General features: G+C 41.2%; 1 protein-coding gene across 2 annotated transcripts in view; it reads right to left on the bottom strand.

The window, feature by feature from the left end:
- The window catches only part of MYB (MYB proto-oncogene, transcription factor), a 34147-nt gene extending 18619 nt beyond the window's left edge, over window positions 1–15528 (bottom strand). Inside the window, exons 1-10 of one of the 2 annotated variants that reach the window (XM_090280665.1) lie at window positions 15388–15528; window positions 11019–11136; window positions 9112–9183; window positions 7529–7621; window positions 7064–7284; window positions 5163–5397; window positions 3888–3968; window positions 3352–3456; window positions 1814–2068; window positions 314–664 (exon numbers count right to left, since the gene is read on the bottom strand). In XM_090280665.1, coding sequence (XP_090136791.1) covers window positions 314–664; window positions 1814–2068; window positions 3352–3456; window positions 3888–3968; window positions 5163–5397; window positions 7064–7284; window positions 7529–7621; window positions 9112–9183; window positions 11019–11136; window positions 15388–15410 — 1554 coding nt within the window. In that variant the 5' untranslated portion in view covers window positions 15411–15528. The remainder of the gene's footprint in view (window positions 1–313; window positions 665–1813; window positions 2069–3351; window positions 3457–3887; window positions 3969–5162; window positions 5398–7063; window positions 7285–7528; window positions 7622–9111; window positions 9184–11018; window positions 11137–15387) is intronic. The other variant, XM_090280666.1, reaches the window with a different exon arrangement.
- Window positions 15529–21215: the final 5687 nt, after the last annotated feature.

The raw sequence follows: 21215 nt of genomic DNA, 5'->3' as shown, positions 1-21215 counted from the left end.
TCAAAGGGAGGGAAAAGAGAAAGGGATAGACATGTTAAACTCTAGTGAGGAAGGAAATAAAAGCACATCTCATGCAACTAACCATCTTTCATATCACCCAAAAGAGAGAATTATGACAAAATCATCAGTCAGCCTACAGAGAGCCTGAACTTGGGGACGCAGTATGACTTAGCAACAGCTAGATTCAATGATGGAATGAAATCAATGAGGGCAATAGTAATTAGTCATTTGTTCCAAAGGATTAGTTTCTAGATTGTTAAGGCTTAGTTGTCAGTTGAAAATTAGTAACAGCTGTGCAGAAACTGTGCTCTACCTGCGAGGGGGAGAAGGACAGGCTTTTGACAGGGGACCGTTTGGGAGTTGAACTGCTGACGTCAGCAAGTATGAAGGACCTAGAGTCACCCGTAGCTAAGGGGCTGGCATGGCCCCTCTTTGTTCGAAGGATGACCAGTGGAATTGTGCTGTGCCTCGCAGGAGGTACGGGCTTGAGTGGGCCCAATGAACCCTCACTCAGCTTGCGTTTGCTAGGCTCTCTTGCAGGTCTATTCACATTGCCCTCTCTCTGCTGGAGCTGTAGGGCTTTGTCTGTGTGCTGTAGGCTAGGTGAAAAATCTGCTTCTTCAAAGAGTTCAAAACTGCTGAGGTCACACCATGATGAAGAATCCTGAAACAATGTGGGAGGCACAGAACTCTGAGACAGTGTGTGCACGATGTGGGCCATCACCTGAAACACAGCACTGAGAACGAGACGCTGAGGGCAAAGGAAACGCCTGCCTGGCCCCCTGGTTTGACTTCCTGAGCAAGAGCTTCAGGATTAACGACTGATCTGATACACTGCATGGTAGGTCTGCCATGCTGCTCCAAGGCCGGCCCTGCAGGAGCGATGCAGGGACCGCCAGCTACTCTAGCATCAGCAGGCAGTCCAAAGCAAAAAGAAACCCTTTTGCAGATGGCACATCTGGCAGTGTTCATCCCCTGCCTGATGGGTATGCACAGAGGCGGATTTAACGAGGGGCGTACTGGGCGTGTGCCCTGGGGCCCGACTTCTGAAGGGCCCCGTGAAACCCCAACTTTACACTTTTTTTTAATGACACCAAGTTTGGTTTCATTACTATGCTGCAAAAAATATGGTTAACATGTATTTTTATTTTCCCTGTCTCTTTTTTTTAAGGGGCCCAATATTTTCTTCTGCACCCGGGGCCTCAACCGACCTTAATCCGCCTCTGGATATGCAATAAAGGCTTTTTGACCAACTGAGAAACAAAGGAAATGAATTGAGTGTCGACTTTTGAGGGGCTGAATTCAAATCTGCTTCCCTAAAGGTGGTTTGTCTCAGTGAACCAGTTGGGACTGCTAATCAATAATCAATGTTTTGTGGAGAAAGCCATGCACCACCACTTCGAACATATTGAAAGATTGCTTTAAGCTCTGAGTAAACAGAACTCTTAACGTGTATCCAAAAGCAAAGCACAATTCTAGAGAAACACAAAGAAGTAAACAAATTAAAAGATTTAAAAAATAATAACTCAAACATCATTCCCACAACCCAAGCTCTACTTATAGGTCATTAACTTCACTATTTAAAAAAATATGCATTTTGAAGGCAATGTATGAAAAGCTACCTTTTATCTGGGTAGCCTATAAAATCAGATCTTTGAAAAAACATACATACAAAGACTAAAATCATACTTTTACCTTGATGTTAATATATGCCAATAACATGAGATTGCTATAGAAAATGGCAATGATTTGAGAAATGGGTTTCCTCATCCCCCTTCTAAAGACATTAATTTGCCTTAACAATTCTACTTACAGAATCTATAAATTGAAGTGTTTCTGCAAATTCTAAGAGGTTCTTAACATTATCCAGAATGGCTCCTTGGTGGACGATCATGCACCTTGCTGGAGAGGCGCTTTCTTCAGGTAAGGAGCCGGGATCCACAGGCAGAGAGGGAGTGGAGTGGTGTTCTTCCAGACAGGAAACAGGTGCACTGTCTCCATGAGGCCTGGTGTGGTCGGCAATGGTGGTGCTGTGCCACCCGGGGTAGCTGCATGTGTGGTTCTGTGTCTAAGGAGGGGGTGGGGGAATAAAGAAAGAGCGGGCAGAAGAAAGGGAGAAGGAACTTAGCAATGAAGTTGCACAAGGTATCAGATGCTGTTGGAGGAAAGATAAAAGTAGTTGCATCATCCAAAACTTGCGCCTATAAAACAGTTGTCAAGATGTTTCCTTTTTTCAATGCAAGACCCTGCTTTTTAATAGTCGTATAGTCTGTCATCTACACGATTACCTTAATTGTCCTCCTTTTGTTAAAAATGCAAACAAAGGGACTATGTTACAAAGCACAACCCTCACGTGGAGTTAAAAATCTCCTTTGACATAATTTCCAATAGGAACATAAACGTTTGCTGTGAAGTAAGAGTTCTCCTATTCTCTTTTTAACCTCCATAAAGGCTGGAAAATGCAAGAGTTAGAATTGCTTTTGTCTGCATATGTTCTTGTTGCTCCTTTCCCTTTCTAATACTAAGGATTGCACCGATGCAGTGAAGGGCTGCCATATCAACGTGGTTAGGAAAGCAGAAGAGCAAAGTAACAGAAGTCTCCTTTCAGCATGACCATGCAACAGGAGAAATTGCAAAACACTCAAGTTAAAAAGTGGTCAAGCTAACATAAGCACATAATATTTTAGTATTTAACCAAAAAACGTTTTACTCTTAAGAATACCTACTCTGTATCATGTCTCTTTAATTATCTTGGCTGGTTAACTACCTGTGTTACAAAGTACAATCTGCTTTCCCAGTTTGCTGCCCAATCACTAAAAAAGATGTCACAATTCAGTGATGGTCTGCACAGCTTTCATACATGCAAACAAAAGAGAGCAGCTGTTATTGATGGAGAGAGTGTATGAGTCTTTTTCACAGGTATATACCAAACATGCACCAAATCATGTTTGAAATTATAAAGTAGGAAAACCCAGGTTAAGAAAAACAATAAAGAAAAAAATGAAATGAATAGGCATCATATGGATACAATGCTTTGTAAAAAATGCATTTTCATTCATTTTATCTCTGATAGTCTTTGAATTGATTACAGTCCTTCTAAAGAAAAAAATCAATGGGGATAATCACTAATAGATATTGAGTTTCTGTTATAACATAAAAGGACTGCTTCCAATTTAGTAAACATTCTGATACCAACTGTGTTTTACCATAAGCAACTTCTCATGTTTAAATGTTGTTAATAGATATATAGAGTCTTGATTATGCATTATTTAGAAGAGAAGGGAAAAGGCACAGACTAGCACTGGGATAAAGCTGCTATGCCCCCATTGAAGCACACGGTGACATTCTTACTGGTAGTGCCTGCTGTCCTTTGAGTTCATTCTCAGTCGACATTAGGAGCAACTCTAATTCCTTTATTCGCTTTTCTTTCTCAGGGTCTTCGTCATTATAGTGTCTCTGAAATGAAAAGTTAAGGGAGGAAAAAAGGCAAAGGTCTGATTGGAAGCTGTAAACACAATGGCTGTGCCCTGCAGTCACGAAGCAACACAGCTATAGAGCCTGGGCATGAAAGCAATGTCAGCTGGAAGTGGCCACTGTAGAAAACTTTAAGAATGCTCTTCTCGATGTAAGGGAGCCATGTGAAATCTGAGGCTAACGTGGGTGCTGACTGAGGAATTGTTTATAACATCAGAGAATCTGAGAATTCCTGAGCAAACTCACTCAAGAAGTGAAGATTGGTAGGTGGCTGCCTGGAACTCCACCCACCTCTCCACTTTTTACTTCCGGTGACAATAAGTGTTTAGAAGAAAGGAATAAAGCATGTCTCAGAAACAGTACCTTAAACAGCTAATGAGTTTCTTTATGAAATGACCTTAAAGTGATCCTACCTGAATGGCTGCAGCAGCTGGCTGAGGAACATTGACTATATTGACATGTAACGCAACAGGATATGGGACATGACCAGAGACCTAGACAAAAAGGCAAAACAAAGGACGAGTCATTCATGGTTACACATGCTTCAGGGGACTTGGCTTCCTGAGGTTTTGCTCAAGGACTAAGGAAAAAAAAAAAACTTCACCGATCAAATTCACAACATTAAAAAAAAAAAACTCTGATTTGAAATTTTAGCCAGGCCTTTAATAATAGCTAAATAGCTAAAGAAACATAGTGGAAGAAATTTAAAGTAGTCATCAATCCTGGAGGGAAGTATTCCTTAAATTAGAGAAAGACACAATGAAAAATAAATTTAAAATATATTCATAAATGCATGGAAGGAGTTTTGGTGGGAAAAACTGATGGCATTAGCTATTTATAAACAAAAATATTTCTCTGGGAATAATATGAGTTTTAGTAAGTAGCACAGAACCTCTTATGATAATTCATTCACCTGAGACCTTCTGGAAAGTCTGTAGTCAAATACATGTCAAAACTCTTTACAAATATGTTTTGCATAGAATTTGCATATGAGCTCTATATTCTTGGGTAAATTTCATTGTTTCTTATTGTTAATTTTAAGATTAGAATTTCGTAGTTACTTTCTCTTTATTTGTCTCTTTCCACCCACTAAGGACATTTCTTTCCCTGAGTATATAAACATTGGGAAATGAAAAAGGAATCACACTTAACCAAGGAAGATAAAAGGAGACACCAGAGAATAGTGCCACAAAACTGCTCCAGACTTGGAGTAAGAAAGGAAATATAGAATGAATACCTTAAGACATTTCTGCTTGATCACTACCAGAATGGAACTTAAAATTACCCGGTGAATGTCAATGTTGAACTATTTCCTCTTTAAATGTAATATTACAATCACTTTCATTTTGGGAGAGAAAAAAATTTGACTACAGCTGCACCCCCATCTCCCATTCTTCTTCAGAAGGACCTTAAGTAAGTTTATCTTCTAAAACTAACTTCAAATTAGATTAGAAGCTGAGTCAGAATTGAACAACTTGGATTCTAGTCTGCACTGTCTCTATGAGTTGCATAACACTGGACAAATCATTTAATATCCTTGTTTCTGGGAACATATCAGGAAGAACAATACCTATGCCATGATCTGTTTATAAAGCTCTCTGAAAAGCGTGAAACTGAAGAGCGTTATCATTATCTGGAGCTAAAATAACCATCTCTCTCATTAAACAAAATTCTCAGGAGTGGCTTACATTTTGTGCTTCAGAAAGGTGGTAATACGAATAGTCATTGTTCACTGAGGGTTGACCAGTTGGAGGGATTTGAGCTGAAGGTGGAGCATGAGCAAAACCCATCAAATGATTGTTCTTCTGGAAACTTGTGGCCACGGTTGGCTGGCTGGCTTTGGAAGACTCCTGCAGATAACCTTCCTGTTCAACCTTCCGACGCATTGTAGAATTCCAGTGGTTCTTGATAGCATTATCAGTTCTGCACAGAAATGTATCACATACACATTTCACAAACAAAAATTTCAATTCAGATTAGAGTTAATTGACAGAAAACTGTTTCTAACAGAGACCTTTTCGTTTGAACCACTAAGAGTGACTTTTCTTTTTAATCATTTCAGTCATTTCTACTTTCTAAAATTATGCTTTCCCCCAATTACCTAATTAAAAACCCATTCATATCTCTTAATTACATAATATGGAGTTGTAGTTTTCTATAAATATTGAAATCCTTTAGCCATTCTGTTTCCTTGGTAAGGCTATTTTCAATACAACAACACTTAATGTTTGGTCTGACTGTGGTACACGACTTGAATACAGCGCGAAGACCCAGCTGTCCTAGAAAATTACTCCTGTGAGCTTGACCTAGCAGGGCCTGCGTATACACCTCAATGGGCACCGAGTCCAGTTGGGTGGATCATAACAATGATGCTGCCACCTCACTGTCCTCTCTTTATCTCCAACAGCACTAGCCAGAAATTTCGAGTGAAGAAAGCTCCCACCTTTTGAAAACCGCCTCAGGTTGTTCTGTTAACCAGACAGAGGTGAGAATGGAAAACGAGCTCCAGAAAGGAAAGATGCTCACTCCCAATATATCTTCAAACTGCAAAGCATTTTTACTGAAGTCTTTCAATTCTCAGGAAAACAGTTTCTCAATTCAAAAAAACCGTTTTAAGCCTCCCTTTTACTATTTCTATGGCGGTGGTGAATGTATACTGAAGAAAGAGGAAGTTCAACTGCCCCTTAAATTTTGAGAAGAATCAACAGCATATCCTCTCAAACCATATGGGAGAAAAGGTGTCCTTTTATCAATTTCTTGAATTCTCTAAGCTTATACTGAATCACCAGGGAGGAAATGCTTTGGAACGTCACAAGAGAACACTACATAAACCATCAGAACCATGGCCTTCTTTGAAATGACCCTTCCTCCACTTCTGGACTATAAAGCTCAAGAACAAAAATACTTAAAATATTTTGACATTATTTTTTATGTAAGCTTCACAAAAAAATCTGTTATGATTATTTAAATAGGGAAAATGGACAGAAATGAGCTTCCATACATATCCCTCACAATGAAGTCATTTTTGTGCCTTGTTCATTAGAAAGAAAGCATAACACTGACATTATTAAAAACCTGGAAGCAGTATGTTAATTGGATAAACACACTCTTTCTTAAAAAAAAAAAAAATTAAGCCAAATGGTATAAAGAAATGCTAGTATCAGGAAAATGGTAGCCAAGGTCCTTCTGGTCACTTAACCAGCTACGTGAACTCACAGCGAAAACTGTCTCTCTCAGTTTCCCTCTATATGTTTAGTTTTGTAGTGTACAAAGTGCTCTGACATCTATGTTACTTAATATTAACATTGGCCCTGTGAATGACGTTATTATTCATTTTAAAATGGGGAAACTGAGGCTGAGGAAAGTTCAGTGAGTTGGCTCAAGCCTCACTGTTGGGTGGATTCTGGAAGTACTCAACCAGATAAACTCGAAGATCTCCTCCAGTTCTAAAAATCTATGGATCTGGTTTAATTAATGAAACACTTAACGATCGATGGAATGTAATTCACTCACCATACATTTAAAACAGACTGTTCAATACCCACTCCCTTATTCTTCCCAATCAATATATTTTTTGACATATTATTACCGTCCAGGCAGTAGCTTTGCGATTTCTGCCCATCTGTTCCCCAGTCTCTTGTGTGCCTGGTAAATAATTCTGTCTTCCTCTTCTGTCCAGGAGGTTTTCTTAACTTCTGGATTCAAGTGGTTATGCCACCTCTCCCTACATTGTTTTCCAATTCTCCCCTTTAAGTGCTTGGCAATAACAGACCAACGTTTCGGACCGTATTTCTGTACAAGCTCTATCACCTTCAGATAAACACACAAAAATAACCTATGTTTTAATGTTACATAATGAGTCAGTGTAATCATTCTGTTACAAGATCTTTAGAAAATTTCTAAAAATCTGCTTTTGTTCATTGAAAATATGGGAATAGAGTCCTCTGCTTCCTGTTTGCACACTTTACCTATTTCTTCAAGTTGGGAAACATTCAACAAGGACATTGGGGAATACTCATAATTGTGATTCACATGCAATGAAGAAGGAACTTACTCTCTGATCTTCTTCTTTGGTCCAAGGACCCTTGATGAGCTCAGGGTTTAATACTTTCTGCCATCGGTGCTGACACTGTACATCTGTTCGATTCTAGACAAAAAAGAGTATGCATTGTCATATAGATATGATGTGGTAAGTGCACATGAAAACTTTATTAATATGATTCATGCATAGATAACATACAATGAATACGTTTGAGAACATGCTAGAGCATGTTTGAAGAGTTCACCTACCCCTCATTACTTATAGCTAAAAAACATACAAAGAATAGAAAATTGCATCTTGAGTGAGAAGTTCTGCCTCCTGAGCGTAACAGTCCTGCCATATAAACAGAAGGACCATCATATTGCACATACAGCTATGAATTTAACTTGATCTTAACTTCAGTCTGTTGCATGTGGAAGTACCTAGGACTAAGATTAAGCCTTGTTAGAGAGTCCATATTAAGGTCAAGTTTTTATGGAAACCCACTCGAATGACACCTATTCAAATTAAGAGACGTGCTTCAATCTAAGGCTACAACTGTTAATATTTCAGAACCAAGATGAATAAAGATAGGGCCTACCTTAAAAGAACTTGTAATCTTATAAGAAAGACAAGACAAATATATAATGAATAGAAGGAAGAATTTGATTAATATGCAAGAAGAAACCAAAGCAAAATGATACTGGGGTGGGAAAAGGGATGTCTCCTTAGGAGGGGAAGTTATGTTTCCTTAGGAGGAATCTGGAAAAGCTCTTGATAGGGACTTTGAAGGACATGAGGTAACTATGCAAAACATTCTAGATTGTGGCATCACTGGGACAAAAGCCCAGAGGAAAAGCAGAAATGAATTCAACTAAGTGTGCTTACAGAGAGGAGGTCAGAAACAGAACTGGAGCTGTATGTTGGAGCCATATGGGAGGACCCTGTGTGCCAGGTCCAGGCAGTGCACTTATTTTGTGACACAGGGTCACTGATGTTGGTTTTGAAAAGATAAGGTACAGCTGCATTTTAGGAAGATTCCTCTGCCAACGAATAAAAAAGTGGAAAGCTCTAAGTAAGGAAGCTTGTTAGGAAGCCATTGTAATCATCCAGAGAAGAGGGAAGGGGCTGGAATAGGGAGGAGAATGAAAAGAAGAGACCGCTGACAAAGGAGTTCCAGAACCCTTAGTTACTGCTGAGGGGATGGGGAGTGAGGTAAGTCTAGAAGGTCTCCGGAATTTTAAACTGGGGTATCAAAAGTATGGCTATTAAAAATATGGGAAACTTAAAAGAAGCTGACTTGGGGGCAATATCACAACATTAGTCATCTACCACATAACAGATCATGAAAGCGATCATTTATATTATCATAACAAATGAAAAGATAAAATAAGAAGCAAACATTTTTTTAAATGTTGTAAAATCCTTTAATAACAATATTTAGAAACCCTAATTATATGTATTATAATACACACTACAAGTTATGGCTGAAGCATTTCTCCCTCTACTTCTTATATATGAGCAAATATGTAATGTCTTAATATACACTCCTAAAATACCTTACTTAAATCTTTGTAGGATTTCCTTTTACAAAAAGAAAAAAATTACTGACTTACCGGGAGATAATTGGCAATAACTTTCCAGTCATCAGTTCCATTCTGTTCCACTAACTTCTTTAGTTTTTCATCCTAAGACATTTAAAGGCAATCCTAGGATATCAATCATTTACTATACAACCCTAATCAAGTAAAGGGAAATCAATCTAATAATCTAATTCAAAAATAAATCTCTCAAAAATATACAAATACAATAGGTAATTAATGTAATATATTGGCTGAGAGCATAGCTTTATTTAACGTCAGAAAGGCAAAAGTCTGAATCTTGACTCAGTTATTGATTACAGTAGTTGTATAAGCTTGGGTATATAATTTTGCTTTTCTGGGCCTTAGTATTGTCATCTATACAGTGAGAATGATGATATCAACAAGGTTATTTGAGGCTGTCAGTAACTATACAGAACATTTAGTATAATGCCTGGCTCATTGACTGTTTAATATATGGTAACTGTTAAAAGTTTTACTCTGTGGAAAAAATAAAGAACTTCAATGTTAGACTCAAGCCATTTAACTATGGCAAAAGATAGGATCTTGAGTAAGAAACAGTTCAACTACTATTCTAACATTTAGTTAGTTCAGCCTCTTTCATATAAAAAAAAATGGAAGATCACTTTTCTTAATTAAAGTTGAAGGCATGTATGATGACATAAGAAAATCATTTCATTTTTGCATCAAGATATTCATCATTTAAACTTATTAGAACACAGGACTTATTAGAATGCAGTAGACACTAAATATCAGGGGAAAATCTTGCAGTTCACTCTTTCTACATATGTTCTATCAAGTGAAAGAGAACCCTCACATTTTTGCAAAGGTAACTTCACACACAATGGGGATCCCTAGTATGACAGACATGGAATTAGGAAGCCAGTGTTAACAACAGAACTCTGTATCTCTAAGGGCCATCTAGGTCAAAACATCCATAGGTAAAACATCCATTTTCTATGGCCCTCACTGGAAATCCTGCCTGCCTATCAAGAGGAGCTCTGGTTTGAGTGAAATAGGGTGGAATGAAACTGGAGAAGAGTCAGTACCATTAATTCTAACATAAAATCTTAAAAAAAAAAAAGAAGTTGCAAAATTTTTGAAACTTTAAAAACAAAGCAGCTTTCCATATATTAATAATTTTCTCCTTAAATATTTTTTCATTCCTCAAAGATCAAGCTTTCGATAAGCAATCAGAAAAAGGTAAGAAGCAAATATATTTTCTTCCATGATTAAGTGCTTTTAGAACAGACCTTCATGTATATGGCTCTGTGAAATACTATATATTATATATCAAGAATGTTAAATGAATCCTTTATAACAAGACAAGTTCTATGAAAGTTTTGTTTCCTCTTCTGTTTTGTTTTTGGAAATAGCAATTCATTCATTTGTTTAGGAACATTTGTTAATATTCCATTTTGTGTCAAGCAATTCTGGGTCCAGGGAACATAAAAATGAACAGACATGTAGCCCTGCCCTAAGTAGACTTGCAGTCTACTGGAAGAGGCATATATGTTACAGCAACAATCATAAGAACATGTATCCAAGGATTGGAGGATGCATCTAACCTGTATGGGAAACGAGGGATGGCTTCACGGAAGAGGTGGTATCTTCACAGGTAATGAAGAAGTAGTAAGAAGTTGTGGAGCAAAAGGACAAGAACAGAATAGGCAGTGAGCAACACAGATGAAACATAAAGTAAGAAGGAAAGGACACTCAAGGAACTACAAAAGGGTTCGGAATCAATAGGACAGTGTAATATGGGGAAGTGGTGAAAGGTAAGTATGAGTATGCTGCCCAGGCAGGCTAGGATAAGATTTCAAAAGCCTGAGTTTGAGCACCTATAGTTTAGCTGATACCTTGTTTTTCAAAAACTGATAATTCTAGTTTCTTTTCCATATTTTAATAACATGATTAGTTACCTCTTCCCTGGTCCACCTAGTTTTTCCCAAGTGACGTTTTCCGGACTTGGGAAGCAGCCCGTCGTAGTCATGGTCACACATCTCAATGTCTTCATCATCCTCATCACTACTGTATATGCTGCAGAAATTAAAAAAAAGAAAGGGCACACGTGGACTTAAACAAGAATATTTAAACTACTGGACTGCAAAACTTAGACAAAAACTCCTCAGCAACCTTTTCAAGGGTTATAATGATAAAACTTTGAAAACTTGCACAACAAGATTGTTTTCTGCATTCTGTTGCTCTAGTATCGTAAACTGGTTCTGCTGTTATTGGTCTCCACAGATACAGCAAAGGACCTGGCACTTTCTTATTGCTCTGCATGTTTAAACCTGTTACTGTTAGACCAGTGACAAGTTACACATTTGGCAACCCTCCAACCAATGAAGGTTTAAGTTTAAAACTTAATGTTCAGGGCAATAAAAGGAAGGAGGGCACATGTCCTTTTTATAAGTATACACTCAAGGTCTTTGGCATACGTAACATCACTTAATTAATATTTCCCAAATACAATAAACAACTCAATTATGTTGCTCCAATAGTACTGATGTTTTATTAAGAGGAAAAAAATCAGGAAGTACTATATCCCACAATATAATTATAGTCATCCCTTAAAGATTAGAAGATTAAGAGAATCTAAGAGGAAAGGCCTTAAAAACCTAAGGAAGGATAAAAACAATCAAGTTATCTGCTTTGTAAATAACATTAATATCAAACAGTTCCAAACTCTAGGCCAGGTTGATCCAACTTGTGGCCAAGTATACAATATTCAGTTTCCAGAGTAACTAAGTGAATAATTAGGCCACTTGATATTCAGAATCTTATTTACTCTTTTGTTTTTTTCTACCTCTGAAGGAATGGTATTTAAAATATTTTAAAATGTACCTAATTCAAAACTGAGAGATTGCCCCAGATGGGTTAAAAAGAACCCATTATGGTTCTCAAAAGAGACTTTTCTTTTACCTACTTGACCAAAACTTTGAATTTGGATGACTTTTGAGGTTACTCTATAGTTAAGCTTAGTAATCATATACTGAATTATATACTGTAATTTTACAGTCACAGTTTAATTTACTTGTAATTTTACTTATAAAATTAAGATATGAAGAAAAATTATACTTAGTAACTTCACTAAAATTTATCATTGTAATATTGAGAAATCCATGAAACTGAGACCAATAATTATATGAAGCAATATCATAATGCAACTTATTATTTTTAAAAAAAAAATTTATATTCATATCAGATTTGTCTTCCCAAAGTAACTTACAAGTATACATTACCCACCCTTTATAAGTCAAGCAAAAGTGCTTACCAAAAATTCTGAATTTGAAGTTCTTATAATTTAAAACTATTATTTTGGGCAACAATCTGAAGGTCCAAGATGCATGGTGAAAAGTAGGATGTGACCCAAACGTAAAATGCCATCACAAAAAAAGGCAATTAAACTGTATTTATAATCTGTAACAATTTCTTTCGGTTAGAGTCTATCCCTTCAAACAAGAGCCTAATCCTGTTCTGCAGTATCAACAAGAGGCTCTTCACTCCTGATCAATGATTACAATAGTTTCCCTTTAATAAAAAACACAAGCATCACAAGTGAAAATATTGTTAGAAGCTCAGAGCTGTAGGTCCGCATCTTTTGAAAGGTTCACAGGGAACTCCTTGGAAATCCACGAAATGAAGTGACATCCTTGTGAAATATCCGGGATACCAAGAAAACCAGAGTAATCTGAAAGTGGAGCCATAGCTTCAACTTGATTTAGCTTTTTAGATTTGCTGGGATCTGGAGATTAGATTTTCAGAACTTCTCTCTTGGAAACAGCTCAACATTCAGGAGCAAGCAACATATTCAGCCGCCTATAGGGGGCGGCCAACATCAGCTGAGACAGAACCGGTATCCTCGAATAGGACTAGGGTTCAGGAGGCAAAGACGCCAGTCCTAGTTTTGCCTCCATCTAACTGCAAAATTTGGACAAATCACTTCCTCTCTCTCAGGACCTCAGTTCCTCGCGTATACATAAAGGGCTTGGATTCTATTTCTAAGGTACTTTCCAGTGCTAATAAATAACGATTCCATATCTTCTGTGCCTCTTAAGAACTAAGCACAGAAGCAGAGATGTGCAAAAGCAAAGTCTTTGCGGGAAACGTGGTGCGTGACTTCTGCAGGTCCTGCAGAGGCCGTTAGGGGAGCAGAGGGAGCCAAGAGGGCTCACACAGCGCCTGGGTCCGCCTGCAGGCTGGGCATGGGGGCTCGCCTTTGAGATTTGCATGCGATTTCCTTGCTCTAAGTAGTCCCGGTCGCCTAAGTAGCATGATTAATTTCTACTAAGGACCTGAAATAACTTTTCCTTTATCTGTTCTGACAAGATCTCAGACCCAACAGTCAGAACTTTCAAAGGCTGATTTCAGGCTTGACACACTCGACTCCTCCACCTGCTAGACCTGGTGTGGTTACAAGAGTACAACTATGAATGTTACCTTCTATCAAGGAAACAAACCGTGCAAAGAAACTAACAAGAAAAGAGGTGTTGGGGGTTGGGAAGAGGGAGGGGAGCGGGAGGAAGTGACTTGTGGCCGATTCTGTGATTCTAGAAAAGGGGTTCAGACTCATTTCGCTGACCTGGTTAATAATCCCAGCCGAGTCGACGCCGGCCCTGCAAGAAACGGCTTCGGGCTCGCAGCCGGGTTTCTCTTCCCCCGGTGGCAGGTTCAAGGTTCCCGCCCCTCCAGGCCGCCTCCCCCCTCCTCTACCTGGGAGCCGCAGGGAACAGAGAGGCCCCGCCCCGCGGGGACAATCTAGAGCTCCGGGCGTGGAGCCTCCACCGCGCCTCCTCTCTGCAACACTTCCCAGCTCCTCCCTTCACCTCCTCCCATTTTCTGCTCTCAGAGAATATAGTTGGCCTCGTCACTTGACTGTTAAGTCCCCAAAACGAAGGTGAAACCACTTGAGGAGCAGCACCCCGCCCCACTCGGCTGGACCCAGGGCGAGGCGCAGGGACCCAGGGGCCCCCAGTTCACCTCTTTCCCGGCGTGCAGCCATGCTTCGGCGCTGATCCCCGCTCGGCCAGGCAGGGTCCGAGGGTGCTGCCGCAGGGCCCAAACCCACGCTCTTGGCAACTTCCCACTGCTGCGCGGGGACCAGCGATCGCCGGTTCAAAAACAAATAAGCACAAGATAAACCCAGGAGAAGAGAGGTTGGGCTTGCTCTATCTCCAGGGACTTTATCCCAGAACCTCTTTGCTAGGGTCCATCTGGTCACCCCTCCTCCGCCCCGGCGACCTGAGCCGGTGGAAGCCGAGTGTGGAGAGGAGCCGCGACCTTAGCCGCGTCCACGTGTGCGCGCCGCGCCGGGACCTCTAGCCCAGGGGAAGAGGCCGTGGGCATTGCGTCCCGGTTGCGAGGCAGCAGCCTTGGGTGCTGCCCGCCTCCGTCCCTTTCCGTTGAGTGGCAACGGTGTCGGCCACCGAGCTGGCCCCCGGACCCGGCCGCTCTTAGGGCGCTCCGGAGCGTCCAGCCCGGGAAGTCCAGAGATGGATTTGGAAGCAGGAGCGCCAGCAATTGACAGTACGGACGAGTGTTTCCCTCCTTTTCGGTTCCCCTTCCCCTCCGTCCGGCCACAACTTAAGGGGACTTCATCCACCCATCCTAAGTGCGGTGACATGTGCGGCGCGGGCTCCTGTGCAATGTTTGTATTAGAAATAACAGCCTCCCAGAGAATAATGCTTACAATCTTCAAAACTAGAGCTTAAAACAATTTTGCAAGTATAGTGTCTCTTTTCCTCCCCTAAAATCTTTTTCTTTCCCAGCCGCCTGTCAGCTGACGCTCATCTTCGACTCCATAAAGAATGAATGAAATTTAAATAAACTACCTGCAGCAACTAAACAATCCTGCATTTGCCCTATACCTGCCATATGCTCTGCATTTCCAAGTCCAAAACAAATCGTAATGTATCCAGCAATTACGCTGCGACTCCCTCTCCGACATCCGCGGCATCAAGCCAGGGACCTAGTGAGCTCCCAGGGGCTGGTGGGCACCACCTTGCCCCCGGTTGGAACATGCTGCCTTTTCTCCCTTAGAGAGAAATATATCCTCGTGCAACTTGCAAAATGAGACGCAGGGCGTGCTTCCCGACGTCCTGATATATTTCCTGCACAGACTCATTCATCAGTCTTTCCAGCGGCTTCTGCTGCGGAGGCAGAGGCTCTAGGACCTCGCAGGATGTGACAGCCCCGCACAAGATCCGGGAGCGAATTCCCACCTGCTCTCCGGGAGTCTGGCGTCCCGCGCGCCCCCACCTGCGGCCGCCCGCTCGGGCTCCCCGTTACCTGTGCCGGGGTCTCCGGGCCATGGCGCGGCGGGCGCGGGGCTCAGCCGGGCGCTGCGGGGACCGCAAGGGGCTGCCGCCTCCCGCCGCCCGCCGCCTGCCTGCGTCCCTCCCCGGCTGCGCAGCGGCGTTCCGCACTGCCGGGCCGAAGTTTCTCAGGAGAAAGAGGAGGAGGAGGAGGAGGTCGCGGAGGAGGAGGAGAAGGAGGAGGAGGAAACAGGTTGATATTAAAGTGTAAACTCTGTAAACAGAGATGCCATCAAACAAAGAGCTTTGGACACTCCCCCTCCCGCCAAATCTGGCGCCCCTGCAGTGCGCACGCGCCCTGCCCGCCGCCTCCGCGGTCGCCCTGGCTGCCGCCCGCGGGGCAGCCTGGCTGGCCCGGCCGCCGCTCCCCTTCGGCTCTCGCGCCGCCGAGCTGCGCCTGGCGCGCCGCGAGGCCCGGGCAGCGCGCGGGCGGGGAGCCCGGGGCCAGGGAGGGGTGGCCGGGGGCCGCGGCGGCGCCTTTTCCTGCGCAAACCCCGCTCCCCGGCTCCGGCCACGAGGGCCCGCGCCACGTCGCGCTGCTGCCGCCTCCCTCTCCTTCTGCGGCTACACCGCCGTAGCCCCACTCGGCACGCTCCCGGGCATCAGAGCCAGAGCTGGGCTCCGACTCACTGTTGCGGGGGCGACAATGGGCGCGCGGTTGGGGAGTAGGGGGTGGGAACGACACCCGCATTAGGGATTGGATTTTAGGGTTTAAAATTAAGCTCTCTGGAAATGGGGGATTAGGCAGGGGTGGCAGTAGCAGGGCATGAGAGCATATGTTTTCATAAGATGATTGACTTGGTCTTTTTTTTTTTTTTTAATATATAAAGAACATCTCTAATTTAACTCAGTGACAAAGGACACAAATTTCGAGTGGAACTGGGGTGATCACCGCTCACTTGTGGGACACTCGGCGGAACTTTGACTCCCCACCTAGATCCTGGAGCGGACACGCTGCCACCTTCGTACAGTCACATGCCCTTCACTCTCACCGAGGCGCACGCCCGGCCCCACCCACCCTGCCCAGCCCAGACGGCGCCCACCGCACGCCTCTGCCGCTGCACAACTCTTGGAGCGTGCGCCCTGGATTACACACCTGCAAAATCCACCGGGTTCCAAACAGGCTGCCCCTAGCAGAACTCAGAGAACTTCACGTTTGCATCCGTGGTTTTAAAAGTTAAACAATTTGTAATACGGAGGTCAGTATCAGTGCTTAGTGAAGTTTGAGGGCTGTTTTACTAGATAAAAGTCACCAAGACTTTTATGTTCATTTAACTAGGAGCTCCCGAAGAAGTGAAGGGAGAAGATAACTATTGAATTTATAAGGATTGATGATTGGGGGATTTTAGGGGAGTTTTAGTTTTACTTCCGTTTATATACTTGTACCATTGGGGATTTTTTTTTTTTCACTCTCTGTACACACTAATTTATTTTTCCTTTAATCTTACAGGAGTTTGAGACTTCTGCTGACTGGGTTTGTGGGTGTCCCATGTGCCCCAGCAGTTCAAACTTAGCTCAGAGAGCATTTTTCTTACTAAAAAAGCAATTTCTTACTGAAATGAGTCATAATTTTATTAAATTGTGAAGTGTGTTAGGTTTCAATACTTTGGTGTTTAAACTTTGTTTCTTAAAAATTGAAATATAGTATAAATCCTTATAAAAATGTTAGTTGCTAGTGAGGTTTTGACATTCCTTTCTTCATGAGAAAAAAACAACACTGAAACAAAATTATTGGGAGATATTTCAGTTCACAATTCTAAAAGACAAGTCACGTGTAAGCTTATGTATTTTCAAAGCCAGTATTTATTTCTAGGTTCTATAATAAAGTTTCTCCATATCAAAAATAAACACATAAAAAGTATCTAGAACAAACATCTAGAAACCATCCCTAAAGGAATTGCATTATGTCTTTGGGATTACTTCATGAATTCCAAACACTGAGCCTCTTTGCCACAATGAAAATATCTGAACCCTTCCCATAGCCTCTTTCCCAAGATTCTTAGGAGTTGAAACTTCTCTATGATTCTTAAACTCCTTCAAAGTAGAAAGATACCAAATTCCTTTACTCCCTTTGCAACATTTTCCTATGCTTTGTTTTGAAAATTTGTATTTTCATTCCCCAGCACGTTGGGATCTTGGTTCACATTTTTCCTAATATGTGTGAAGAAAATATACATGGGGACAAGCTTAGTTTAGTAAAGACTATGTATGCAATAATTCTTGCTAGGTTAATTTGGGATATATTGCCACCTGATAATTATATGGAAGGATAGACTATAATGGAGTTACCATAAATTTTTATGTGTATAAAATATATTTTTTTCAAAAACATTGCCGAATGTGTACCATAACTGTCTACATTTCCTTTATCCACATCTATGACAAACACATTTTTAGATGACTTTATATATTTTTCATTACTCTCAATTTTTAAAAATTGTGCTACATTCGTTATTTTGGCTGTGGCAGGGCTAGGATAGGGCTAACTTCAGACACAGGCTTTTATTTGCAATGCATTAGGAAGGGATCAGCAAACTTTTCTGTAAAGGTCCAGATTATAAATGTTTTAGACATTGTTGACTGTGTTGCCTACCCCCCCTTCTTTCCTTCCTTCCTTCCTTCCTTCTTCCTTCCTTCCTTCCTTCTTTTTAACCAACCCTTTAAAAATGTAAAAACAATTTTCAACTCAAAGGCCACATCAAGCCTGCAGGCCATAGTTGGCCAACACTAAAACAGTGATCCTAGATCTCCAGTGTGTATCAGAATCACTGGGTGTGCCCACGAAAAATGCACAGCCCTAGATAGTTCCCCTCTTGGGGGACTGTGATTCAGTAGGTCTCAGGCAGGGACCAGGAATCTGCATTTTAGATAAGTACCCAAATGGTTATGATGGAAGAGGTTTCCAGACCACTGACTGACAGTCTTGATAGCAGAGTGAGGGTGGAATGGTCCAACACCTATTTACCTTTGCCAGTCGTCTCTTACCACCTTCCCCTACTTCATTCTCTTTCACCTCTCCTGGGCCAAGGCTCTCAAAAACCCAAATGAACTCAAGTCCATAGCAAAGTAGATACAAAATGACTGCAGGGCTGTGGTGGCCTATTCCTTCTTCCTTTACTACTAAACTTCAGCCTCATATGTGAAATTTGGAAGAAAAGGAAAACCTTGCAAATTATCTTTATAATTCTCCTTGCGAAAGCAAGCACTTAGAGCATTTTATTTTACTCTAAACATTGGGGAAGAGTTGATGGAAGAAAGATGTACAAAAGATACACAATTCAGCTTTTTTGCTTCTGATTGCTGAGAAATCCTGGGCATGTGGTAGATCTTTAATACCTGTCATCAATGTACCAAAGATGAATGAGTTTTATCAATGATGGTGACAGACCAGACCTAAAGCCTCTATTCTATGTATCTAACCATCCGCCTTTCCCCACCCCGTCAATGCAATTTGGTTCAGAGCATTAAGAGGGAAATAATTACAGTAAACATCTAATGTTGAAAATATGGGCAATTCTTTATCATTTTGGTTAATGAAAGACAGACAGCTGACACATGTATAATTGAAATCCATAGGTTTGAGATAAACCTCATGTGGACTCATAGTAAACCTTTTAGTAAAAACCATGGGGGAAGTACAATGTTTCCTAGAGCCTCCATATGAGATAGTGACCAAATAAATGTCTCCTGGGTTTGGCATTTTCTGTGTGTTTTCACCCTCCTAATTTTCATAAACTTATATATTCCTATGACAACACCCTACAGATTGTCATTGCTATTTAAATGGAGTCTTGAATATAAGGTATGGGTTCTTTCATGATGAGGGAAGGACACTCCAGTGGAAGGGAAAAGTGTGAGCAAAAGCACACAATCAGGAACCACAAGGCATATTCCAAGCCCTGGGAATAAGGAGGTGTCTAGATTGCTTGGAGCAAGGAGAGCTTTGAAGGCCAGATTAGAAAGAGCGTGTGTGTGTGTGTGTGTGTGTGTGTGCATGCGTGCATGCGTGTGTGTGCGTGTGTGTGAGGGTGGGGTAGGGGGAGACAGAGTGTGTGTATGTCTAATGGAAAAAAGTATCATCAGATAGATCAGAGTGAGGGGAAGGGGAAGAGGTCAGTTCATTGGTTTGGACTGGGACAGTAGCCTCATTAGAATGAAAAGGAGGGAGCAGATCAGAAGGACATTACATAGGCAGAACCTTCAAGACTTAGCAACTGATTAGATGGCTGTTGGAGGCACCATTAATAGAAATAGGGAAGTCAAGAGGGGAAGAGAAGTGTGCACTAAGGAGATTCAAAGAGGAAAGTGAGTTTAGATTTTGGTATGTTAAATTTGTGGTTTCTTATGGAAGAGATCCGGGTAGAGTTGTTCAGCAGGTGGTAGAGAGCGTGGGATCAGAGCCTGCTGTAGGACCGTGGTCTGCTGGAGTGAAATTCTGTGAGCCGGTTGTTGGACACAGACATTATTAAAAATGAAATTATACAGACCTACAGTTAAATACATTTTTAAAGGTAATAAATATTTAAAACTCATCATTTCCTAATTTTTTTTTTTTGCTACACTTTACTGTAACATACACTCTTGAAGTTATCTCTGTCATATCTGCATGGTAGAAATACTGTACAATGTATGCTAATGCGTATATCTTTCTAATTCTGCATTCAGTGAAGTCATGTGGGTAGCTTGCAATGGACTAAGGTTGGAGTATTTACATCACAAGTAGTAGCAAATGCTACAAATAGGGTCTTCCTGGAGAAAACTGGTTGTTAAACCTTGACCAGGACAACCCTGAATAAATGCTATATTTAAGAGACATCTGCATGAAGGGGACAATTGCACCACATCATGGGTTTACTAATATATATTTGTATAGAGAGGTAACTGAAGGAAAATCTTTGGAGAATATTTGAGAGGTTCAAAGATGAAATTGGGACTGCCTGTAGGGACTGGGTAAAAAGATTTGTTGCAGAGCAAAGAAAATTTTCTAAATATATATAAATAAGGGTTTTCATTTTTTTCTTCTTTTAATGCAATTTTGTATTTTGTAAACTGACGTTGAAAGGCTTTTATTTACTTTTAGAAAAAAAACATTTTGGGGTAGTGGTCTTCAAATACTTTTGGCTGTGACTTACAATAAGAAACCCATTTTTTATCCTATCTCAACACACTCACACAAAATCAGTCAACAAAACAGCAAACTTTCATGAATAGAAAGAACAATGACAATGACACTTAAGGATTTATATAAGCAACAAAATGATAAGGTTTCCAAGCCTGACAATGTTTTCATAGTGCCTTTTATTGATACGTACTCAGAGTATTTACTCAGCGTTAGGCACTGGGTTAGGCATGGGTTTGCAGAAAGAAAGACCTGGGCCCTTTGTTAGATGATTTGTGTACATTCAGGGCCTCTTGTCCATTCCCATTGAAACCACCTACTTCTAGATTATCATTACTTCACCATGAGCTACCATCACAGCCCTAAGTTTCCATTCTGTGAGCTCTTTCTCCCCCACCCATTCTCACCTCACTGCTGAATCAATCTCACTATAACCACTTTTGGCAGTTTAGTCATATGTTTAAAAACCCATAATTGGCCTCTTAATGTTGAAAAGATAAGATCTGAACTCCTTAATTTGGCATTCCCTATCTTTGGCTTGCTTTGGCCTCTGTGCCCACACAACCCTATCCCCAGGGGTGATGGTATTTAATAATTGGTGGCTCATGTACCAACCAATCAGAATGGGCCTAGCTATAGACAACTTGTATAGCTCAACTGGGGTGCACTGGCTGAATGTCATT

The sequence above is a fragment of the Furipterus horrens genome, unplaced genomic scaffold, assembly GCF_987537825.1.
Source record: "Furipterus horrens unplaced genomic scaffold, mFurHor1.1.pri manual_scaffold_6, whole genome shotgun sequence".
In the NCBI taxonomy this organism is placed as follows: Eukaryota; Metazoa; Chordata; class Mammalia; order Chiroptera; family Furipteridae; genus Furipterus; species Furipterus horrens.
Note: the sequence above shows the minus strand (reverse complement) of the source record. Positions and strands in the feature narration are given on the sequence as shown.